General features: G+C 40.2%; 2 protein-coding genes across 6 annotated transcripts in view; one reads left to right on the plus strand and one right to left on the minus strand.

The window, feature by feature from the left end:
* LOC110985971 (uncharacterized) overlaps positions 1-22,757 on the minus strand; it is a 37,092-nt gene that overhangs the window by 3,820 nt on the left and 10,515 nt on the right. For 3 of the 5 annotated variants that reach the window (XM_022247511.2, XM_022247509.2, XM_022247507.2), the window contains one exon: positions 2,542-2,775. In XM_022247511.2, coding sequence (XP_022103203.1) covers positions 2,542-2,655 — 114 coding nt within the window. In that variant the 5' untranslated portion in view covers positions 2,656-2,775. Of the gene's footprint in view, positions 1-2,541; positions 2,776-6,355; positions 6,657-11,750; positions 12,102-22,757 lie in introns of those variants that run through there. The other 2 variants (XM_087142394.1, XM_022247508.2) reach the window with 2 other exon arrangements.
* The window catches only part of dnah8 (dynein axonemal heavy chain 8), a 133,200-nt gene continuing 119,393 nt past the window's right edge, over positions 8,951-22,757 (plus strand). The window contains exon 1 of the mRNA XM_087142386.1: positions 8,951-9,248. Within this exon, the coding sequence (XP_086998512.1) occupies positions 9,020-9,248 (229 nt within the window). The 5' untranslated portion in view covers positions 8,951-9,019. The remainder of the gene's footprint in view (positions 9,249-22,757) is intronic.

A 22,757-nucleotide genomic window follows, 5' to 3' on the forward strand; every position in this document is an offset into this window, starting at 1 on the left:
ACTCCTCAGTCCTCCAAAAGGTGAAGGATTGAGGAGGGTTAGGGTTAAACTGTGGTAAACATGTTCATACACCCGGAACGAATACCCTACACAAATCAATATATCAATATATCTCGCTTTTTTTTAATCGCTGGCAACTGTGGCGCGGGGTTTGCTCGTCGGTCAGAATTTACAGAGTTTACATCTTTCTTAGAGATTTATTTGCACATGGATTTGGTCTATATAGTACTGAACTATGCAAATAATTTTTCCTCCCGAAAGTCGTAGCAGGGAGAGGGGGGGTCCTGCGAAAGGGGTCCTCAGGTCACAGCCCCCCACCCCCACCTCCCCATAAGCCACCGATCGTCGTACCCGATTTGCCTACGAATGACCACCTGTGACACTTCACGCGTCCCTTGTTATTTTCAACCTCGCGCCTTGACCCGTTGTTTGCGGCTCCAGCTAGCTGCATGCCACCGATATTGCCTGGTTATTGGAAAACCCCTCCACCGAGCAACGTTCGTGCGCCTCTGCCCTAGCCACGGAGGGAAAAACACCGACTTTTCGTCCATCCGGTTCCGACCATTGTTGGCGGCCACAAAACTGCAGCTTCACTGAAAAACCGGTGGTTCAGAATATAATGCGGCAAGTTCATAACTGAAGCATCCTTACATAATGTGGGGTACAGTGTACATCTATTTCCAACGAGATCCATTTCGAAAAGGACATGATGATTTTTGTAGGGTATCTAAAAATCACGATGCCGCGGCTTCCATCAATTTAGTAAATTGTTCCAGCACTAAAAGAAAAACAGATTCTGGACAACTGTATTCGGAGAGGGGAAATATTTATAAGGGAAGGGCCTAGTACTGAATGACAGAAAAGAAGAAGTTTGTGTTAGAAGGTAGGGTGGGTGAAGAACCACGTTTTCACGGGGGCCAAATAATTCAGAATTTCTGAATTTCCGGGTAACATCTCATTGCCTATTCTTGAGTTTCTTTCTCAGCAAATGATGCTAGATTTTAGTACTTTTTACACGTTTTGAGAAGGGAAGGAAAAAGTTTGTCCAAAAATCTCTGTTTCTTCATATTTCAAAACTAATGTGCCCTATTGGCTCCTTCGGATCCATCAATAGCTGATTGTGGTTTTTACACGTGAACAAAAATTCAGTGATTGAACAAGACTCTGGGTGTTCTTGTATGTTAGTCTTATGGCCACGGTCTTTCATCCCGTATGTCTTAGGCCTGAGTGTGTCGAGTTTGATCGTCTTGATCTTCATCTTGCGTCGCATTTTAAGATCACATATTTAGTTGTCACTGAAAAGCACTGGTCTTTCTTTTTTCGACGACGCCATGTTTTTGCTGGAAAATATTTGTTTGATGTGTTAATGTGTTACAGGATTACTGGTAAACATCTTGTGTAAGTCGATCGTAAGCCGCTTCCAGTGTTAGATGAAGTTTCGAGGACTGTGGCAAACTTTCGATCATTATTCATCTGACGTGAATTAGTGCATGGGCTGGCTTGCGACCTTACTTAGCTGCTACAGACTAGGTTAAAGCTAGCCAACAGATCTACTGAAAGCTTGAGTGTGTACGCATGTAGCGGCCCTGTGGTGTTCATGTTTTAACTCGGAAGAAATTTACTGCAGGACTGCCTGGTTCTAAGTGAGGTGGAGCGTCAGGGTAGGTTGCTCCCCGTTGGTCTTCATGAAAAATGCAAAAGTCACACTTCTTTCGGACTGAGCGTATTGCTCGTTACTTTTGTACCTGAGAAAATGACCGACTAAAAGAAATTGGAAGGCATGGATGTATATTAACCAAATTTCACCTGATTTAGGGACATGCACGAATGAGCGAGGGCGCTGTTTGTTTGGGAGGTCATTTTCTTAAATAGGAAACTGTGATTAAAATTTGTCTTTTTCTGCTGGCTTCGGCTCCTCTATTTAATTTCCAATTTGAATTTTTTTGAAATTTGTAGCTAAGCAAGCATTTAATTCATTAAAATAAGGCACAAATAAGAACAAAACGTTCACGGAAATGTGAATGTTAAGCTTTTCAGTCAAAATCCACACTCATATTTGTGTACAAAAAAATCAGTTTGCTCTGCATATGCATCACACACGTAGAAAAAAAAACATTTCTTTGCTTTAAAGAGTCCGCTTGAATCCAAATTAATATCGAAACGTTTCTTATGACATCCTCTCCAAGATGACTTCAAAAAGAAAACAGAAAAAATAGTTGAAACATTTATGAGCCTCCTTACTGGAGGCAAAATTCCACACAGGGGTTCCTTAGCCCTGAGTTGGAAAATATAGTGTGGTTTCTCGTCGTCTGTTTAATAGTGATAATGCATCGCAATGTGCTTGAATCGAAGTAGAAGTGAAAGTGTGTGCTAATGCACAAAGTCACTTGAGCTCAGAAAAAGAAACCACCACAAGTTCATTCACATAGACACAATACACACTTGGACTGACGTTACAAACTCTTAAAGAATTGCAGCGCACGCATCGCAGTTAGAGTTCGAGGCGAAGTGGTGTTTACACCGTCATCATTATAATATTACCTTCTTGTCCAGCTGCCGGGAGGTGGAGTCGGGCTCCATAGTGAGCACCATGTGATGGTAGCCCACGTTCATCAACCCATCAACGACGAGACCAGACACTATGAGCTTATCCATGGGATCACAGCGGGTTCGGACGGAGAATCACACCGGAGAACAGGCGGCGGAGACGGTATACCCAAGTGGACCAGATAGCAGAGAAACCGATGCACTCTCGGAGTGGGGATTCCCAACAACCTGAATAAATTATGAAGATACGGTGCCTGGTCAAAAACAGATGACATATTAATGCAGTCAGTTCCCGTATTGAGTCGCGCCACAGTCAAAGTCCTCTACAATGTCATGTTATATCGCTTGGAGCGTGTGTAATATATTGTCTCTGTACGGTGTGTATATTAAAAGGTAATCACCTTGTTATTGTCTGTGGAGGATCGCTCGGGCGTGGATTAATGCGAACTGTCTTCAGCGCGATCCTATTACTTCAGGCTTGAATCGCGTCTATGGGTAATTCCCCCGTTATGCGGGGATTCCCCACTTTCTAATTTTACCGCGCCTGACGCGCTCAAGCTAAATGTACATGTACATTCTCACTAAAAGTGACAGCTGTAGTACGTCCGATCGTATACATTATGCTTATTGTTTTACTTCATTGTAAATATTAACAGCGATTATTGGTTCGGGCTCGAAGAGGTTCTTTTTAGACACGCCTCCTGGGGAAAAAGCCAATGATACAGTTGGTGCATAATTGTACAGACGCGTTGAGATTTGGATGCATGCCAATATACGGGGAATCCCGATTTCCGGGGCCAGCGTGGCATGCATCCATACATGTGTAACATTATTTAACGGGTATACGGTGGTATGATCGGCATTGGCATTAAATCTGCCCAGGATCCGCTAATGTTGGATTTCTTCCAACAGTTTGGAAACCCCCTCATTAACATTATTACCATAACAGACGCCTTGGCTAGGAATTGCAACTTGCCACTGCATTTTGCTCTGTGCATTTGTAATGTGCATGACTCGGTGCTTGTTGCAAAGCTGCAATGAATACAGGAGCACATTTACGTGCATGTATAGCTATTCGCACAATGCACAATAAGCAAGGGCCAATTTCATAGAGCTGCTGAAGCACAAAATTTGCTTAAGCGCCAAAAACCTTGCTTAAAAAACAAAGGTTACCAGCTCAACATCTTGTCAATCTTGTGATTGTCATGCTAACCGAAAGACAGATGAATACCATTCCAAAACAATATGTACATCACATGGAGTTTTGGCTGGTAACCTGATTTGTCAAGCAAGGTTTTTTCATGCTAAATTTAAGCAAATTTTGTGGTTAGCAGCTCTATGAAATTGTGCAGAATGTTTTAAAGATTAAAAACGGACAAAGTTACTGTGACTGCATGGTAAAGAATATGCGCTTTATGTAAAACGTGTGCTTTCAAATCACACACACAATAATGTTTCACATATTTAGTGTGGACATTCTTTTATTAGAAAGAAAACTCGGACAAAATGCTCGATCCTTCTTATCCCACTGCCATAATGTCGAGCTTAATTTTTGATGATGTTTCCTGGACTATTCCTCTTCATTCTGCCACAGATGACCCTGACCTCGGCATGCTCCTGAGCTGTTTTTCAGAAACAGGAAATCCCCGTATGGACGTGAGCGAGTCCACACAGCGTCATGTAACCCAACATTATGTGAGCTTTCGGCTGAATCTGAATCTCTTGTCTAGAGCTGGGTCTGGGTCTTCGCTCCATTGGAAATGCGTGCAGACGCGTAGACGATAGACCTAGCCGTAGCTCTAGAAGTCCGTTTCGGACACGGCCTTCTTTTGTGCGGAGGTCCAGACTGTGTTTGTTACGCTTATGCACTGTAAATCCACGATGAGCCTCGAGCTGGACCAAGAGACGGCGCAATTTTCTAAGCACTGAGCGGAGGCATTTTTGGTCTGGACTGAACTTCGCTGGTTCGCGAACGACAATGAAATGCACGCCTCACGGTCGCATCGTTACCAACATGATGAACATTCCCGACCAATATGGGCTCTTTGCAACCGACGAGGAGGTGCTTCTGCCCGAGAGGGATAATTACTGGGCTAGCTGTGTTTATGTGACGATAAAGAAAATACAATCACTGCAGTCCTTGGTTTGTCCACTTAAAAGGTGAACTAGAACAGACTCTTTCAAGCAGTAACTAGTGATGAAGTCTTTGGGAGGAGGCGGAGATGCAATGGAAATCAGAGGCGGAACCAGGGTGTTATAATGGCTTGAAAGAATATTTCTAGTCGTTCACAGAAGCTTATGGTTGGAGCTGAATATTCGTTGCTAGGAAAAGAATGAGATGGATAGCAAATGTAAAGGGACTTTACAACTTTTAGTGTTGGTTGGAAGTGCAAGAAGTAAACCTAAAATAGACACCCTTCACTTTAGAAAATAGAGGGACTACTCATTTGGTTTTTTTTTAATAATCCTCAATAACTCTCTGTGTTCCGTTAATACTATTTTCAATTTTAAAGAAATTGTGCTGCCTATTTGGTTTTATTCCACTGTGTAGTCCACACTCATGAACAAAACTGTGATGTCATTTTGGGCAAACACCTCAATACTGCAGCTATTTCAGCATAAACTATAATTGCTGTAATCCCAAAACTGAACCCCGCTGGGTTGATTTATTCATCCCACGACCCGTAAATAAGAAGGGAGAAACATGAAAAGGAAAGATGAATACAATACATAAAATAAATAAAAATGTGTATATTCAACAAATCTCTCAATTTATATCTATTGTAAATTAAACCTGGAATTCTAGATAAGGACGTAAAATCATATTATTGATTTCCCACAGGTCGGGAACTTTCGGAGCGTTATTATAGGCGCGACACTGATTAGAAATTTCGGGCTGTGTAATGCCAGCAGTATGTACTGTTTCCCAGAACATTCGACGAAGCCTCATCATGGACCTGAGACTCCGCGCCCTACTACATAAATGAGTCCAAAAGGTACTGCGCATAGATTATAAGTTTTAAACTCCAGCCAGAAATTACATGTAAACAATCCTGTGGGTACAAAATCGATCCCCCATATTTAGGGCAGGCCTGCATGGAACCATTATGCATGTACTGAACTGATATCCAAAATAACCTTCTTCGACATCAGAACCAGGCCTTGTACAGTGAGTTTGGCCAACGTTTCCTTTTAAGGAATTGTATATAAGCAATCCCCACCCAGTCGTATTTGTGGGTAAATATTGTTTTAATTTATTCAAAATGTTTCTTATTATTGTCCCTGAAGTCCAAAGAGCCTCCAAAGGAACTCTTGCCTCAATTTAAGGCAAAATACTTCTCCGTTAAAAAGACAAACAAATCATAAAGTATAAAGAGGGCATGAACAGTTATAAAGTTGACACTTTATTTTATTTTACATGTATAGATTTCTGTCAGTTTACTATATTAAACTGACAGAAATCTGCACGTGTAAAATAAACAAATAATGTTGCAGTCGAATAAATTATCGCCGGTCAACTACAAGTCGGATCAAGCTTCAATCTGATGGGTGGATGAATAAACAAAATAAAGACTGCTTTTTTCAGAGTTTGTTTGAATTTTCTTTGATTTGTTTTGAGACGAGAGCTGACTTCTGATCGACTTGCGACCCGGTAAGAACGCGCGATACTCTCGATTTCAACACCGATTGGGACATGCAAAATTATTTTGACGTCTGACCTTGCAGACATAATAAACTTGAAATTTGGTGTACTGTAATCGAATACCTAATCGTCCAGACATGCAGAGATAACGGAATTACTCCTTACCTTCAACACGAAACAGCGTGGACGTCGTACCAGGCGGCTAACCGGGGAACCCCCGTATTCATGAAGCGAAAGTCAAAACACTTCTCGGCCATCGGAGCTTTTACATAGAGAAATCTTTTCAATTTCTCAAAGCCAAAAAGCTATTCCATGATTGACGCACAGGTATTCTTCTCTTTAAGTCTAAACCTAGAATGTTCCCTCGCTCCCTGGTAAGACTGTGCTTTATGTGAAGCCTTCTTTTGATTTTATAGTGCCGACGAGTTTCCCAATGACGGTTCGAAAAGTATGTGTGAGCCTTACTCTTACGCAATCCACATGATTGAATGCCCGGGCAGACAAGCGGTTGCCTCATGACAGTCAAATCCAACCCGCGTACCTTGCTGTTCGTGAAACCTACCGTCTGTGATGCATACATGCACAAACGCGGAGGCGAATAATGTAAACAGAAAATAACATGGATCCATGGCCGACAGGATGACGCAGCATTCATCAAGCGGCAATTGGTCAAACTTGGGCATGAACATGAAGTTGACACTTTATTTTATTTTACATGTATAGATTTCTGTCAGTTTACTATATTGAACTGACAGAAATCTGCACGTGTAAAATAAACAAATAATGTTGCAGCCGAATAAATTATCACCAGTCAATTACAAGATTACAAGCGACAATTGGTCAAACTTGTTTACCTTCGGCACAAGAATTTAGTTTGTTGCCCTTGTTCAGTGTACAACCGACATTGTCATGACGTGCTGCATGTTATTAAAAGTCGTTACACTTGAAGCCAAGCAAATGTTATCTTGCACGTCATTTTCGTCCATAATGCAGGACTGTGCAATGTTTTACATAAAGATCTGCATGTACGCGAAAATTTGACATTGTACGATTCCAAATGACATTTGGCAAATAAAAGAGATCATCAAACCCTGTTTTTGTGACTTTTTGTCATTTTCCAAGAGCTGTGATATAAATGACAGCACATAATACTATGGCAACGGAAATCTCTTTTCAATGTGTGAATTGAAGCTATTTTGTGCGCATTCATTCGCTGTTGGACTTAAACAATGTAAACAATGTGGTGTTTCTTTCACTCATTTCCGGACAAGCGCTCATCCTGACGCCCCCTTTTGTTGTCCCTTCTCTGCCAACAAAAAAATCGGTAACCTTGGTTAAATGTCATTAAAAATGTTTTGTCTCTGAGTAACAGGACTATTTTCAGCGGTTTCGGAGACACTTTGCTTTGCGTTGTAATATGTTTTGCTAAACGACATTTCGCGGCATGGGTGTCCTGATGCTTTTTTGTTCCTTTGTTTGCTTGTTTTAAGGTTTAACAAAGATTTTGTAATTTTGTTTCTTAGCATAATGTTGTTCTTTTTCCACGTCAAGTCACAAGTCATTTTTTGCAAGTCCAAGTCAAGTCACAAGTCATTTTTTGCAAGTCCAAGTCAAGTCACAAGTCATTTTTTGCAAGACCAAGTCACGTCACAAGTCAAAGCTGGTATTTACAAGTCAAGTTACGAGTCACAAAAATAGCGACTCAAGTCCGACTCGAGTCCAAGTCACATGACTCGAGTCAGCAACTCTGGCACTAGACAGTTATTCGACAATGAACACATAACATGATTTTTCAGGATTGCACGTTCTAGAAATTCCCAATTGCCTAGCAATACGCTGGGACTCTACCTATCCTGAGCAATACGTTACCCTGGGGTTCTTTGCAGGGGGGGGGGCTACGGACCAGATAACAAGGAGAGTTTGTCGAAAATGAGCGAAGCAAACACTTGGACTTGTGGTAATTACTGGAATTCCAGATCTTGGAATTTGGTATTGTAAATGGACAATGGCAAGTGTTCCCTTTGGTCTGTAGAATATGTGCCCTACGGACAATGGCTGAACGTGATCGGTTGGAACCTTTGGCGACAAACAGGGAAGCATGCATACATGAGGGTCATTCAACTATTTTGCATTTACCGCGCACGTTCAAATCGGCCATCTGATGCCTACGTACGTTTTACCTTAAGAGCAGAGTGGGCGTGTTTGGGTCATAGATGGAGGGAGGGTCATAATCGTGGCTGGGGCCACGTTGATAGAAGGGGAGAGGTCACTGTTGAGATGAGGTTAAGCGACCGCCTCGACCTTCCTCCTGACCCTTCCCATCAATCCAGCCAGGTAATGCATAGTTAATGCATTTGCACTGACATGCAATTAATGCTCACGCGCTATCAGTAGGGATAACCATCACGAAGTCAATGCAGTATTCCCTCTTGTCCCGAATCCCCCCCCACGCCTCAAAGCGCCCCTCCCCCCAGCTGAATAGCTGGGCCTGAACATCCATTGCTTCCGATTTCTCACATCCACTGATTTCTCGCATTCAACCAAAAATACCCTAATTATCTTATGCATGACTCGCTAAGCCCCCGTGGCTGAGTTCCGCAGCCGCTATTTGTCGGAATCCGGCACCCTGGCGCACGTCAGAGTTCACGGGTGATTGTGGGTGATTATCCCGCTGTATTTCTCACAGGGGGAATCCCTACTCCGAGACATAAGCCATTTTGACAAGTCATGTGTACGCATTATAATACGCACATAACATGCACATTACGATCACCACACACGACTATCTGCTCATAAGTTATATGCACGGGAAAAACCACTTCATTTTTTATGTTACTTTTGGTAAAAACCGAGTCTTCATTTCATCGAAAGTCGTGTGCAACGTCGACCACGCTTGTGAATTCTCTGGACACTCGTACTGAACCTACAGCGGATGTTCGGTCCCTGCAGAAGTCGCACCATGTGTTTGCAACCGGTGATGGGGCGATCTGCGGGCCTAGTCTACGGTACACCACACGGCTGCATGCACACTCAATGACATTCCTTCAGACAGAGCCCAGTGAGTCACATAATTGTGCACGTATCGTAAGTTACAGCAAAGTCCGAGAGATTCTCCCCATTTGTACTATTTGTCAATGGGTGAATCTTCTTGAACGACTGAAGAATTTCAGAGTATAATCTGTATTGTTTTGAGTAAACAATCCCGTACATTTATCTCAGTATCACACCAGTATAAATCTTTATCACACCAGTATGAATCTTTATTAGCCTAATAATACTACTTGTACTCTAGGCTGTTTATTGACGATACTTTTATTAAAAGATACATTTTCAATAATTGTGTCTGACAGGTAGGACAGACTTTCTTATATTTTTCAGATCTTATTTGATTGATGTTCGTATCAGTTGAGTCAGATTCTCGCAGGTCCAGTTTAATAATGATTTATCTTGCGCTTATATTTGATTTTATTTGTTCATTTACTGTTAATGTTGTATTTAACTTTATTGATTTGTTTACTTTTGTTGTGTTTTTTGTTTGTGGAATTTTTAATTTTTCTTTTAATCTTCTTTGTTGGTGTGTTTGATTTTGGTTGTTTGAAGTTTGTTTGGTTTTTTATTTCTGTCTGTGTTGTTAAAATGTTGGTGGTGTTTTTGTTTTGTTTGTTTGTTTGTTTGTTTGTTTGTTTGTTTGTTTGTTTTTCTTTTAGGTTTTAGGGGACTTGTTTTGAGATATTTACTTCATTTTTGGTTTGGTTTTGTTTTGATTTTTGGCCGTTTCTAGTTCCTTTTTTAGGAGGGTTTATCATTTTTTTCTTTTTATAAACTGGAGGTGAGATTTTGTACATCATGCACCGTAGCTGATTTCACCTCACAAAACCAGTTGTCACTGGTCCGTTTGTTATTCAAGAGCTAGCCCTGTTGTGGTACTTTGCATTGTGACATCGTGTCACGGGTCAGATGTCACGTTTTCATTTTCATGTTTTATTTAGTCTTCGCGATTTTGTTTTTCGATTTTCGTGTGTGGAAGTTTGTTTTTCTCTAGCAATTTGCGATGCATGGGCATTTGGATGTTGCTTTTACATGATAAGAAGCTGACAGAAATCCCAATTTTTCGAATATGAGCAAATTTCATGTGGCATCGACAATTTTCTCAACATCTCAAACTTACTATTTTAGTGTGATTTGTTCCTGATAAGTGCATGTTGTTGAAAATTTTGAGCTTGAAGCCCTAGGCGACCGATTTCTTCAAACAACATGTCTGTTTACGTTTTCATTTTTGTGTTCATTATTCATATTTTGTTTTTCATTTCTAATTTGTGGAGTTGTTTTGACAGCTTTTTGTCCTCTGAGGGATACGCCTATGTCGTGCTCTGGGCTCCTTTACTAGTACATGAACCAAGGCAGACCATTTTTGCTGTATTTTTACTGTTCAACTATTTCAGTTGGAAAATGTTAACCCATCTTAAACTGTAAAAGGCGTCGACATACAAATAACAAACTCACAATGCACCACATGGTCAAAGTCACTTAAACTTTAGAACTTCCTGATTCAAATCCAGTGAATATTTTCTACCATACTCGTGGTGCAAGGGGAGTATGGACTGGAGTAAATTTTTCAAACTTCAAATTCAGTTTCTGTTACTTTTTTATGTCTGCGTCTGTCCAAAACATTGTTTCATTGTTTAAAAACTTCCACGTACATGTACATATTCTCAACATTCTCCGAGGAACCAATGGTGTGAGCTAAGACACTGTTGTACTCTAACACTGATTTGCCAAGGTCAGTTTCGATTAATTATATCCATATAAATTGTGCTGGAAGCCAGAAGTGTATCGGACGTAAAGGAGAAATTGAGAATTCGTTCGCTGTCTCTTAACGCCAAGCCCTCCACGTCGAAGGTACGGCGTCGACAGTAGAACGGCCCGTGTACACACTTTGAGCGGTACGGTGTTGCCCGGCAAACCGCACGAAACAAAATGGCGGCAACGTGAAAGCAGTACGGTCGACAAGGGACAAATTGCCTGTGGCTAATTACAAAATGGTTGCTGTTAACACGGAAACTTGCCTCGAACTGATGAAATGCAATGTCCACCGGTTAACTCCACGGACGAGGACCTAAACTTCAGCCGCCTTTGGAGTCGAAATCGGTCATTTGTTGCTGAGTCTGTTGCCAACAACGCCGGCACACTTTTGTCTAGAGTAGGCCTACGGTCGTTGTCCCCTCATCACATTTCACTCCTAACGTCTTCCCCAATTACTCCACAGACAAACAGGAAATTGATAGGTTATCTTGGCTAACTGCTTTGGGTATCAACTGTCGTTGGAGAGCCACTTAAATGACAGAAGCCTCCACATAAAAAATTACAACTGATGCACCCCATAGCCCTCTATCTGTACAGGGAGCGTCAATTCCACCGAGTTGGGTACGCACGATCTGTCAAACGGTCATGCCCACAGTTCTTGAAAGCCCCACTCTTCAGCTCCAAGCTAACATTTTTTTCAGCTAGATAGGTTTTACAACACTCTCTATACACTTCCTACTCGGTAAGGTTTACTTACCTGCCACCCCAGGCTGTACATACTGGTCCGGATTTGCTGGGGGAACGGCGCAAGCTGGCACGACCTACCCCATCGACTCAACACCGCGAACTGACTGGTGTACTGAGTTCACTAGGGAGTGAGCACCAAGTACAATGCGTTTATACCAGCCCACGGTCCACAGTGACACGCCCATGACCAAAACAACAGACAGTAAACCCATGTTTCCCGTGGTAACCTGGAAGTGACAACACTCACCCTAACGATGCACACACAAAATACCTTTTGTCACTGAGACCTGAACTTTTAGTATCCGATTTTGAGAAAATCAAGAGACTTAACATGGATTTAACTTTAACTTCTTCATGATCGAATCAGCTCAATTGATTGCTTTCCGATTTATTATTAGTTTTCTTTATAATTCTTATTATTTATTCGAATGGTTGCTTCCTATCCTACTTCTAAAGTCACTTTTCCTTTTCGGAATAAGATATCGGCATTCGTATATAAAAATAGTTTACGTTTGCATGATTTGGACAGGGATTGTAAAAACTTTGAAAAAGCCATTAAATTCACAATCTTAAGGTATATGTAACATAAAGGATTTGCTTCGACGAGGTAAAAAGATGAAACCTGAAGCTATAAGCTTTGTTGAAAATACTTTCATCTGTATTTCTAACCAGAATACTTTGGGGGATAATTTTACAACTCATCTAAGAATGTGAAATCCCAGCAATGGGCTGAGATCTTAATGGGCACCCGTCCGTTACCTCCCAACCACCGCGTGGGCTAGGCAGGTTGAACGTGGTACTGACCGGCGTGAATAGCTACGCGAACGCCGGGTGTGTGTGCCGCCGGCTGACGTCGCGTTGCATGCTCCGTGCACGTGCATAAATCGTTGCTTCGTTCTGGAAGGTCTTGTAGAAAAATGATTTTGACAGAACGGATCATTTGTCCCCAATTTTCCTTTCTACAGTCAGTCGCCGGGGTCTTATATAAACGCTTGCATGTTAATGGGGCTGTCCAAAAAGATGGAGGGCACTCTATACGATTTCAGATTTTCTTGAACGTTTATATTAAAAAATAAATTGGTTTTTTGGGGTTTCATCGGTTCGTTACTTTGGTTGATAGTACCCATGCAAAAGGTCAAATGTTAGGTGCCAAACATGTACAATTAACTGCTTATTTCTTTCTGTCTTTGTTCAATATCAAGTTGCTTTTTTAAAAGCTTTACTTATATGTTCTTCAGGTACAAGTTCTCGATTACTTTTCGAAGTCTTTTCCCCGTCTCCCTGTTTTTTTTTTTGCAAACTGTTATATTTCCAATTCAGGAATCAGCTCTTAACAGTTTGGCGCATCCCATAGGCCTACCGTACTTTTTGAGAAATTGACGGTGATCAACGATTTCTTGGTCCAAATGTGCATGTGTTGTGGCCAAAGTCGAATTCCTTGGTAAATTCAGTTTTCCAGATTACGAGACTTTACTTGATTAAACAAGGGTTGGGGTATTTCTGGCCGATTGTCCGTGATGATATTAAGCTTAAGGCTGTCGGCATGTTTGCAGTCTTTATAATTCCAGTTTTCAAGGGAAGATTAGACACAACCACGTAAAGGCTCATAATTTGAATCCCTTTGGTGGAAAAGATCAGACATGTAACTGCAAATATGACATTAACATATACATAAAACAATCCCTAATGAACTGAACCCACCCAAAACTTTGGGACCTTGTCGTCGATTGTGATCGAGACGAGCGCGTGACCCGACCCAGGGCCGTCTGCGATCTTGTCGGCCCCGCACGGGACGCGATGCGGTCTAGAGAAGCAGTACGAACAACAAACATCGACGATTGCTCCTTACACACAGTGCGCGGGTCTTAGTGAAGCTAGCTGATCTTTCCTCGTCAACTTGATTGTTAGATTGCAAAAAAAAGAAGGATTTCATCAATCACATTTCCCCTTTTTACTGTCAAGTTCAGTTGAAGAGCATTTTTTGCGTGTGGTCAGTGGCACTTAACGTTAGAACCTTTTTCAGAAATGGTTCATTATCTGAAGTACAAAGATTTTGAAAATCTGTTTCTAGTTTCCACACTTAATGTTAATTTGTTGAAACCTCATATTCTGGATTGTTTTCTGGGGGGGGGAATAGATTTACTTTGAAGGTAACGTTTTACTGTTAACAAAACGACACCATCCTATTATTTTATGTAATTAGAAATACATGTACTTTGGGTTGTCGCTGGCAGAACTTATCATTTTTATGTCAACTCACTTGACGATGCTAATAATACTCGAACAATCGGTGCGGATGTGCCATTTGGCACAGTTACTTCTGCAGTGCTGATATTTTTAAAAGAATAAGCCAGATTGCTTAAAGTTGATTTTAAGAATCGCCAGAAATTATTTATTGGAGATATTTTGAAAGAAAATAACTTTGGTTTTTTCACTTCAAACCAAAGGAATTAAGGGAAAAAATTGAATTCAGAATCAGTCACTTTCAAATATATGACTGAGGCTTAAAAAAGATTTTGAAGTCTTATTTTCATGCACCACATCAGACGAGGACAACGACGTCATAATCTCCCACCTCTACGTGCATGGGATTCCCACAATCGGAATAAACCACATTTAATCCCAAAAAATATATGATTCGAAAGTCAAGTTACACACTTCCAAACAATAAGCTTCACAAACTTTAAATGACTCCAGGAAGTATTTTCATTGAACCACAGCTCTATGTTTCAACACTACACTACAACACTACACATAAGTGCTTCCTCGTTCCAATTTAGAAACAATTTTCGTCTTTTTTTTTTTTTTTTGGTCAGTTTTCAGAACAGTTGGCCATGGTTTGTGTAGCTGAGAGTTTTGCGATCATCGGACACAAGTCTTTTGAATAAAAGGCCTCACTAAGTCTGCGTCGCGGAAATGGGGCTTGGCAATAAGCACTTTTCAAAACACTATTTGCTATCAATTTGTAAGTATGTTGAAATACTAAATTGTTTCAATCAACTGATAGTATTTAGCAATGGGACACTGAAGTTTAAAAACTGAACACAAAATGTTTAGCTGCTGTTTTGTTTACGAAGTAATAGCAAGATTGCTTTCAGTCGCTGAAGTTAAACACAGTTTTTAGAATGTAATTTTTGGGGGTAAAAGTAACAAAATTGACATCTCCTAACTGTACATCAAAATAGAAATAGTTGTCCAGAAATGTCCAGTCATTAATGGTATTGATGAAAATTTGAACCCACATTTTCTGCTCCCCAATTCTGGTTGATCGTTCATTGCCATGATGGGCAGGGCAATGTTGCACGAGTGGCAAGCTAGCAATCGGTCCCGTTTGTCTTAAGTAAAGGAAGAAAAGGTAGGAGTCCAAGAGCAACATAACGCAGATTGTTTAGGCCTTGCAAAAATCCCTGACATAATAGAATTCCATCTGCAGACAACATCACATCACATCTTGTCTGGGGTTGTTTACGATCTAAGTTTACGAGTTCACATTCAGAAAGCTGCACTAAATATTAACCAATATTGAGCCACATCAATCCTAACTTGCTTATTAGCTAATGCACAAAGATCTGAAATTTTAATTTTCGTACGCCGTATTTGGAAAAAAATACATGTAATGTTCATGGTTGCTTTGTGATTTTCATTTAGGGTTGAAGAATTGGACACGAAAATGTTTTATGGCGTGACAGCAACATGTTCCACTGGCTAAACCACACTTTTTAAATTGTCCACATTTTTTGTAAATGAGGACACCTGATCCCTCAACAGTAATCAAAGTGGAACTTGTCAGCTGTAAGAAACTGTAACCTCCACATTTTCGCTGAAAATTGTGAGCCATGGGTCATGTTCTCTGATATGATTGATCCTCCATTGTTCATGGACAGGGTTATGTGATAGGTCACATTTTGCTTTCTTTTTATCCGGGGGGGGGCAACACGATTCGGAAGACAAACTTATACGGCATGGTTGCTTAAGAAACATATAGGCAACAGACTACCCAGACCGACATTTTCAAATCGTCTGATAAACCTTCCGCCGCAAGCTGAAACTTCTACACACAATGTCGTGTCATATCTACTTAATAGTCTGCTTACGTCGTGAACTTCAACGCATCCCAAAAATATCTACAACACCGTTAAGCAAAACGTGAGCCACAGCTATGGCGGATGGCGATACCTAATCATAAAATACTGATTATGTAGGGGGAAAGTAGTGGAAATACAAGACATGATTACCTGAATATAGGAACGACCACAACTAGCCCATGCAAGCAGTCGCCAACCGATCGAGGGAAGAATGAGGGCGTGTATGGTTGCGCATTTCGCATCACGCAACCCCTGCATGAATGCAGGCATCGTGTAAAGAGCCATCCTAACGCATGCGCAGATGGTGTCCGAAAGAAAATTGAAGCTAAAGAACTCATACAAAATAACACTGACACCAGAAATCAATGGGACTCTTGTTTCGTTTAACTCCTACAAGGACATGCAGGTCTATTTCATAAAACATTCAGATTTCATTATAAATTTCCCCGCAGTGAGCGAAATGGACGAAGCATGGAGTGAGCGAAATCACGTTCGTTGCGAAAGTATAACCGACACGTTGTTGAAACAGTCCATAGACTGACTAATATGTTTCGGACATTGCATGTAAATTTTCTCGTAATGTTACAGCCAGTGACACTCGTTACTACTCGAGTAAAGGTACTTTCCAAAAATAACATGCGAGGGATGTCTCAGTAGATCAGTCATTTTATGTCCATTTTTCTTAGCTTCAACTCAGACCTTTTTAAATTTATTTCTTCTGTTACGAGATCAAACAAATTGCGATTTTAATCGACAGATTTAAATTGAGTAATTTAATCCAAATCACGTATATTGTCAATTAATTACCACCTTTAACACTGTCTAAACCCAGTCAAGTATATGCATTATAGCAATGTATGTACCGGTAGACAATTCCCATAGAGACATGACATACAGTTGCCAGAGGTAAAGTAGCAGGTTTTATTTAAAACTTGGACGTTCAGTAGGTCAACGCTCTGTTCAATAACCAGGAGCTGCACCTTCAGGACCAATTTTCTGAAAAATGTGACCGACCACATGCACTGCAAATTTACTGCACGTGCTACATAGATCCAAAAACCTGTTTAAATCAGCCAATCCTGGTCTACACACAGTATCTTTGTTCCTTTTTGTAGTTTTGCCTGACTTTACATTTTGCCATAAAAATATGACATTTTGTTTATTCATTGATCAAAACTCAACACTTTCGGGCAAAACTTCACCAAGTTGTCGACTTTCCAACAAATTGGACAAGTTGAAGCGATTTCATGCCAGGCGGCCATCGAAGATAACCCTGCTGAACATGTTAACCATGCCAAACACATTTAATTGGCCTTTTTGTTCGCCCAGCAATGTTTTAGTTGCAGGCATTTGTTCTTCCGTTTATATTTGTGATTTTTACTTTCGTAATAATTACCCGAATTTTCTAGAGACTGTCCTCGTTATAATGTTGTAAGCTTTGATGTTGTGAATTTTGATGTTTTAAAAAAGAACCTATACCACTATAAGAAATGTATGGTTTGGACATACCGGTACATCTTTTCAACCGCAAAATGGTTGGACATGACGTGGCGCGCCGAAAATCGTCTCTGCGTATATTTAGAGATTTGGGGAAAATGACAGTTTCAACGGAGTTTATTCCTGTCCACATCTCTGTTTCCAAACGAATAAATAACAATGGAAAAGTCGAAGAGTTTCAGTCCTTTCTGTGAGAAAAAAGTACGGGCAAGATGTAACCGAAAATACGACATTGTGTATAATACCGATATACAAAGCAATCTTGATTGAATTTTTCATCCGAGACCATAGGGCCGATCATCGAGCAGGCGGGGCCCGTCCAACGGCCGCCCACGATGGTGTCGAACCCGCCACCGGACGCGATGCCGTTTGGAGGGGCCGCCACGAACAATGAACATCAACCCCTGTGCAAAAAGCTCGAGTCGGAGTGAGCAAACTTGAGTTTTCTTTGTCGTTTTGGTTGCCAGAAATTGCAAAAACTGAGCCTTTAGGATGTCATCTGTTGCATTTCCCTGTAAACAACTCAGATCTGCAGTTGTTTCGTGATTGTTTAGTGCCAAGTGGTGTTGGTGTTCGTTTTTTTTCTTCATTTTTTTCTACAGTGAAAAATTTAATACCAGTTTTAATAAGTCATGCCATATTTTGGTCAAAATAGAAAATCTTTTTAACTGCAAACGGAGAATTTGGAGACTAATTTGATCGATTTTATAACATTTGTAACTTAAGCGAAACAACGTCAACCTCTCTTTAGCAATTTCAACTGTTGTAGGTTGTTTTAATCAAAAACTGCCACTTTTTAAAAATGTAAAAGGGATTTGAATTGCATTCAAGATGTTGTTTGGGCCATTTTTTGGACATTGTCACTTTTGAAGGATGATATTTTAAAAAGTTGGTTTCTAAACCCAGACTGTTGTGTTTAAGAATGAATTAAATGGATTGCCTAAAATAGTTTACATCGGGAAATATTTTGCGAAGAAAAATTACACTTTGTTCTTCATTTCAAGCGGAAGGAATTAAGAACAGTATGATATTCATTCAGAATTTGTAACTTAGTAAATATACAAGTTTTCACACAGCGTATCTAGAGAGACCGATGTTTTCAAGATCGTACATGCATGGATTCCACAATTGAATTCTGACCAAACATTTAATCCGAAAACAAAGTACATTTATAAAGTCAAGTTATACCCCCTTCGATAGAATCAGAACACATTTTCTAATGTCTTCTTTATTTTTGAAAATTATGGGGGTTTTAACATAAGTATAATATTTAAAATACCTCTTAATTTTAAAAGAGAAAAGAATTATTCGTCAGCAGTTTTCCGAACGGTTATATTTAGCCTGGTTTTCTTGAAAATTCTGGTCACACAATTGGGCTTTTTTCCGGATCCAATGTATCATACACTTTGTGACACATTGGGCACAAAAACCACACACACGACCATGCAAACTGCTCAGAGGAAACTGTGCTGGGTAATTAAATACTTCTTGGCTATACGTTTGTTAACATAGTACATGCTTAGGGTATTTGGACACTGACGCTGTGGAATTGGACACATTATGATCTATGGCTTCCTCACAGTCTGTATATACGTGCTAATTTGCTGTTCACACTTTTAATATAGGTCTTTAAAATTCAAAATCTTCAAAGATTATCGAAACAACATGAACGACCCCTATTGAGATTGGGGTGGATCTCGTTAGCTGCAAGAAATGGTGCATATAGTCATACTAATTAGCTCTGCACATTTTGGTCACACAATTAATTAGACTTTTTTTCTCCGGATCCAATGTATCATACATCTTTTGACTGGTTGGGCAATTCATGGTGTATGTGCGGCTATGCCTTGCCAGTTGCCACACTTGCCCCTCTACTTTCTCTTTATCTGATGGGAAATAACATTATTCCCCGAAAGCAAAACAAGAGGAATTGTTTTCTAACCAATTAGGCCACTTACCATCACCATAAAAACTTATAAAACTTCCCTGGGAAAATAAACCTTCATCTGCACACGTTATTTCAGGTCTACAGATGACAACTCTTAATGGTAAACTAAGTCTGAACGGATAAAAATGAGACGAAATGCCAGGCTCAATTACCTGTATAGAAACGAAGACAACCAGCTCATGCGACCTGGTCCTCGACCGGGAGAAAAAGGGATGAAGGCGCGTATACTGCGAGTTTTCAACACCCCTCCCACCAAATGCGTGTGCACAGAGGGAGCCAAAAGAAATTTGAAGCTACGGAGAGCCCACGAAAACTGATACTGCACCAGTAATCAGTGGGGGCACTTTTATAGCTCCGAGTACGTGTCTTTGATACGGACATTCGTTTGAATAAGAAACGTCAGCAGTATATCTGATAATAATGTCAAAGCATTTAGAAGGCTCACAGTATCTCACGGTATTTGTTATTCAAAGGCGTTCATGTTATCTTTATCTCACTGTATAGTGAGAGAAATAGTGGGCTTATAGACAGAACGAAATCGCACCCATTGCATCAGTAACCGTTACATTTGTTTGAAAGAGTGGTTAGATTAACGAGTCTGTGTCGCGGATATTGCGCGCACAGTTTCCTATAGTGTTGATCGACCTTCGTGATTGCTCGACTGAAGGTACTTTCCAAAAGAAATACAGTACGTGAAGGATGTCTCAGTTGATCAATTATTTTTTCCTATTTCCTCTGATTTCAACTGAGCCCTTTTGTTACAGGACCATACACAGTATCGATGTCTCTTCTACAGCGGTTTTGCTTGATTAACATTCTCCTCAAAAACGGATATCTTTGTTAATTTGTTGATCAAAAATCAACCACCAACACTCTTGAGCAAAATTTTCCCCCATGTGTCAATTTGACACACGTTCACGTAGGCAAATCCTGCGCAAAAGTTGAAATTTGGCCGCAATGTCACCGACCTCATCACCAAACGAAAACAGGTGTCTGGTGAAATTAATGTTAATTACTGTATTACACTACCTTTTATTCCGCTTTTCAGTTAGACTTTTTCTCCGTAAGTTACGATTAATGATATTAAAAATATCGTACCGATCATTTGGAAGCTTTTTTTCACTATGCCACTTTGAAGGCTTTGGTCCGGTTTGTTTTCCTGACTTCAAATTCATTGATATTTATCCAGATTTTCTGGATAATGGTCTTGCCATTTCTTGTTTGCCTGGTTTGTTTATATTTTATGTTGCAGTGTGTATATACAACTTATTATCGTAAAAATTGTGCTTTGGTGTGCCTTTTTCCAACCGTTAGTGCACATTTCCATCTAAAATGCGTAGAGTGAAATTATTATCATCATGGATGGGGGTTGCATGTATAGTCAGTTCAATTACAACCCGTTAGTGGTCAGTACTGCTTTAAAATTAGTTTATGACACAAAAATACTTTGCTTTTGTGTTTCAAAATAATTCGTGAAATTCATGTCCATGTTGAAAAGTGTCTGCTCATTGTGCGCCGAATTCATTTTTTTTAGCCTGGAAAGAGATGACGAATTAGGCATGCGTGTTTATTACAGTCTTTCCTTCACTTTTGGGTAAAGTTTGTTTTGTTAACACTGATTCAAGGACAAAACATTCCTTGAAAATTGACAAGTCAATGGTTGAGACAACATCTTCTTTAGAAACTCCACTCCTTGTTTCGTCACGATCCACTTTTCTAAACAGATCAACAGCTGCAGTGATCCATATTGTGTGATATTTGCACGTGAGACAAAATGTGCCTATGGTTCTCAACATGTTTCCCAGTACAGGGGAAGAAACATTGCAAAGCTTTGGTGTCAGGATCAAATCACACACATCATAGGTAATCTGATTAAATTATGTTTGTCAGAGAATGACAGGACAGTTTTTTGCCCGCGGTGAGCACCGAACAAACGTGTCAACGCTTGAAGGAATGTTTTGCCGATAGCATGATTCACGGCAGCATGTGAAACACAACAGGTTGTGGTAAGTACGACACTGAAACGATTTGCCGCACAGTGAAAAACAGCTGTTCCCAACTTTTTCAGATACAAATCTGATAAGAATTCGCAGTCTTGCCTTACCTCTATTTTGTATTATTTTGTATTATTGTTTCCTGAAATCTTTCACTTTGTTATTTGTAAATTATGTCAACGCACGTAACAATTGATTTCCCCAGTGGTAAGACTATGCAGCAGTGGTCAAAAGCAAATTTCAACTTTGGCCTCTGTTATTCGCGAAATATTTTGTCCACGGGACTGCGAAGAATTTGCTGCATTGCGGTTACCAGTTTCAAATTAGAATCCTCTTTTGAACCAGTAATGATACACTGTACTAGTTTTAGTTCATGTTTAAAGGAGTTTGAAAACTGGGTTAGTTTAAAGTAGTTCTTTTAAAATTCCTTCGCTTCTTCTCAACAGCGCATGAAACGTGTCAGAAATAGTTGGCATAGTTGTCATCTTTAAACTAAACAATGAATTCTTCCGATTGTTTTACATTTCTCGGTCTATGTTCTTACCATCGAGATCGAAGTAAAATCCGTGTCCTTTATACTGTCGACGCTGATGTATACAAAGACATGGAAACGCGACACATTTGGCGACACTCGCGTTTCATCCTGATTTTCATAAAACTCTGAATATTTATTACTCAGCTCTGGAGGGCAACTTGCACCTGTACAGTTTTGCACCCTTTTAGCGGGCTTAATTACACTGAAAAGCTGGCTTTTTGTGCCTTTGTGTTTTTCAAATGTGCACATATGAAAAGGATCGCAATAAAGCTGATATTTCATTTAGGGCTTTGGGATAAAATCATGCTGAGAAGCGTGATTGCGTTCCTTCATGCAGACGAAAACAACGCCACAAATAGTTTCCTATCTGTGAGCCTGAGGGACGATTCCAGCCCTTCGCCCTCCCTGATTGTATCACGAAGAAGAAAACTCTTTACCTTCAAGAGACACAAAAATTGCAAAACTGAGTTTAGCGCTTAAAAACTTAATTTCTAAAAACTGTGTGTTTCTGTCAGTTCGCGAACACGTTCAAACGCTTTACCCTTTGTATAGACTATGATGAGTATTTTGTTTCGCAGTTGAATGTTGATTGTTACAGGACGCTAATAATCGGTATAAGTGCGCTTGGAAATGCCATAGCTACAGACTGCATTTAACAACTTACCAAATATCAGTTTTAGAGGGCAAAGCTTAAACTTTCCTGAACATTCACCTGCAAAATGAACCCAAATTGCATGTCATGCTTTTCCGTTACAACGATTTCTCCCAAAAGATGGGTCTTATAATTATTCGTTCCCATAAACCTTATCTTTAACCACTCATCACAACGATCTTCTTTATTAAGTGGATGTTTTTACCTTGGGTGTGAATGTGGACTGTTAATTTGTGAAAGTCCTATGTGCGCGTGGGAGCGCCCATACAGGATGACACACGGCAGAGTCAGCGCTTCTCCACCTCC

This window comes from Acanthaster planci, linkage group LG10 (genome assembly GCF_054643075.1).
Source record: "Acanthaster planci isolate LZ-2023a linkage group LG10, COTS_SCS, whole genome shotgun sequence".
Taxonomy (NCBI): Eukaryota; Metazoa; Echinodermata; class Asteroidea; order Valvatida; family Acanthasteridae; genus Acanthaster; species Acanthaster planci.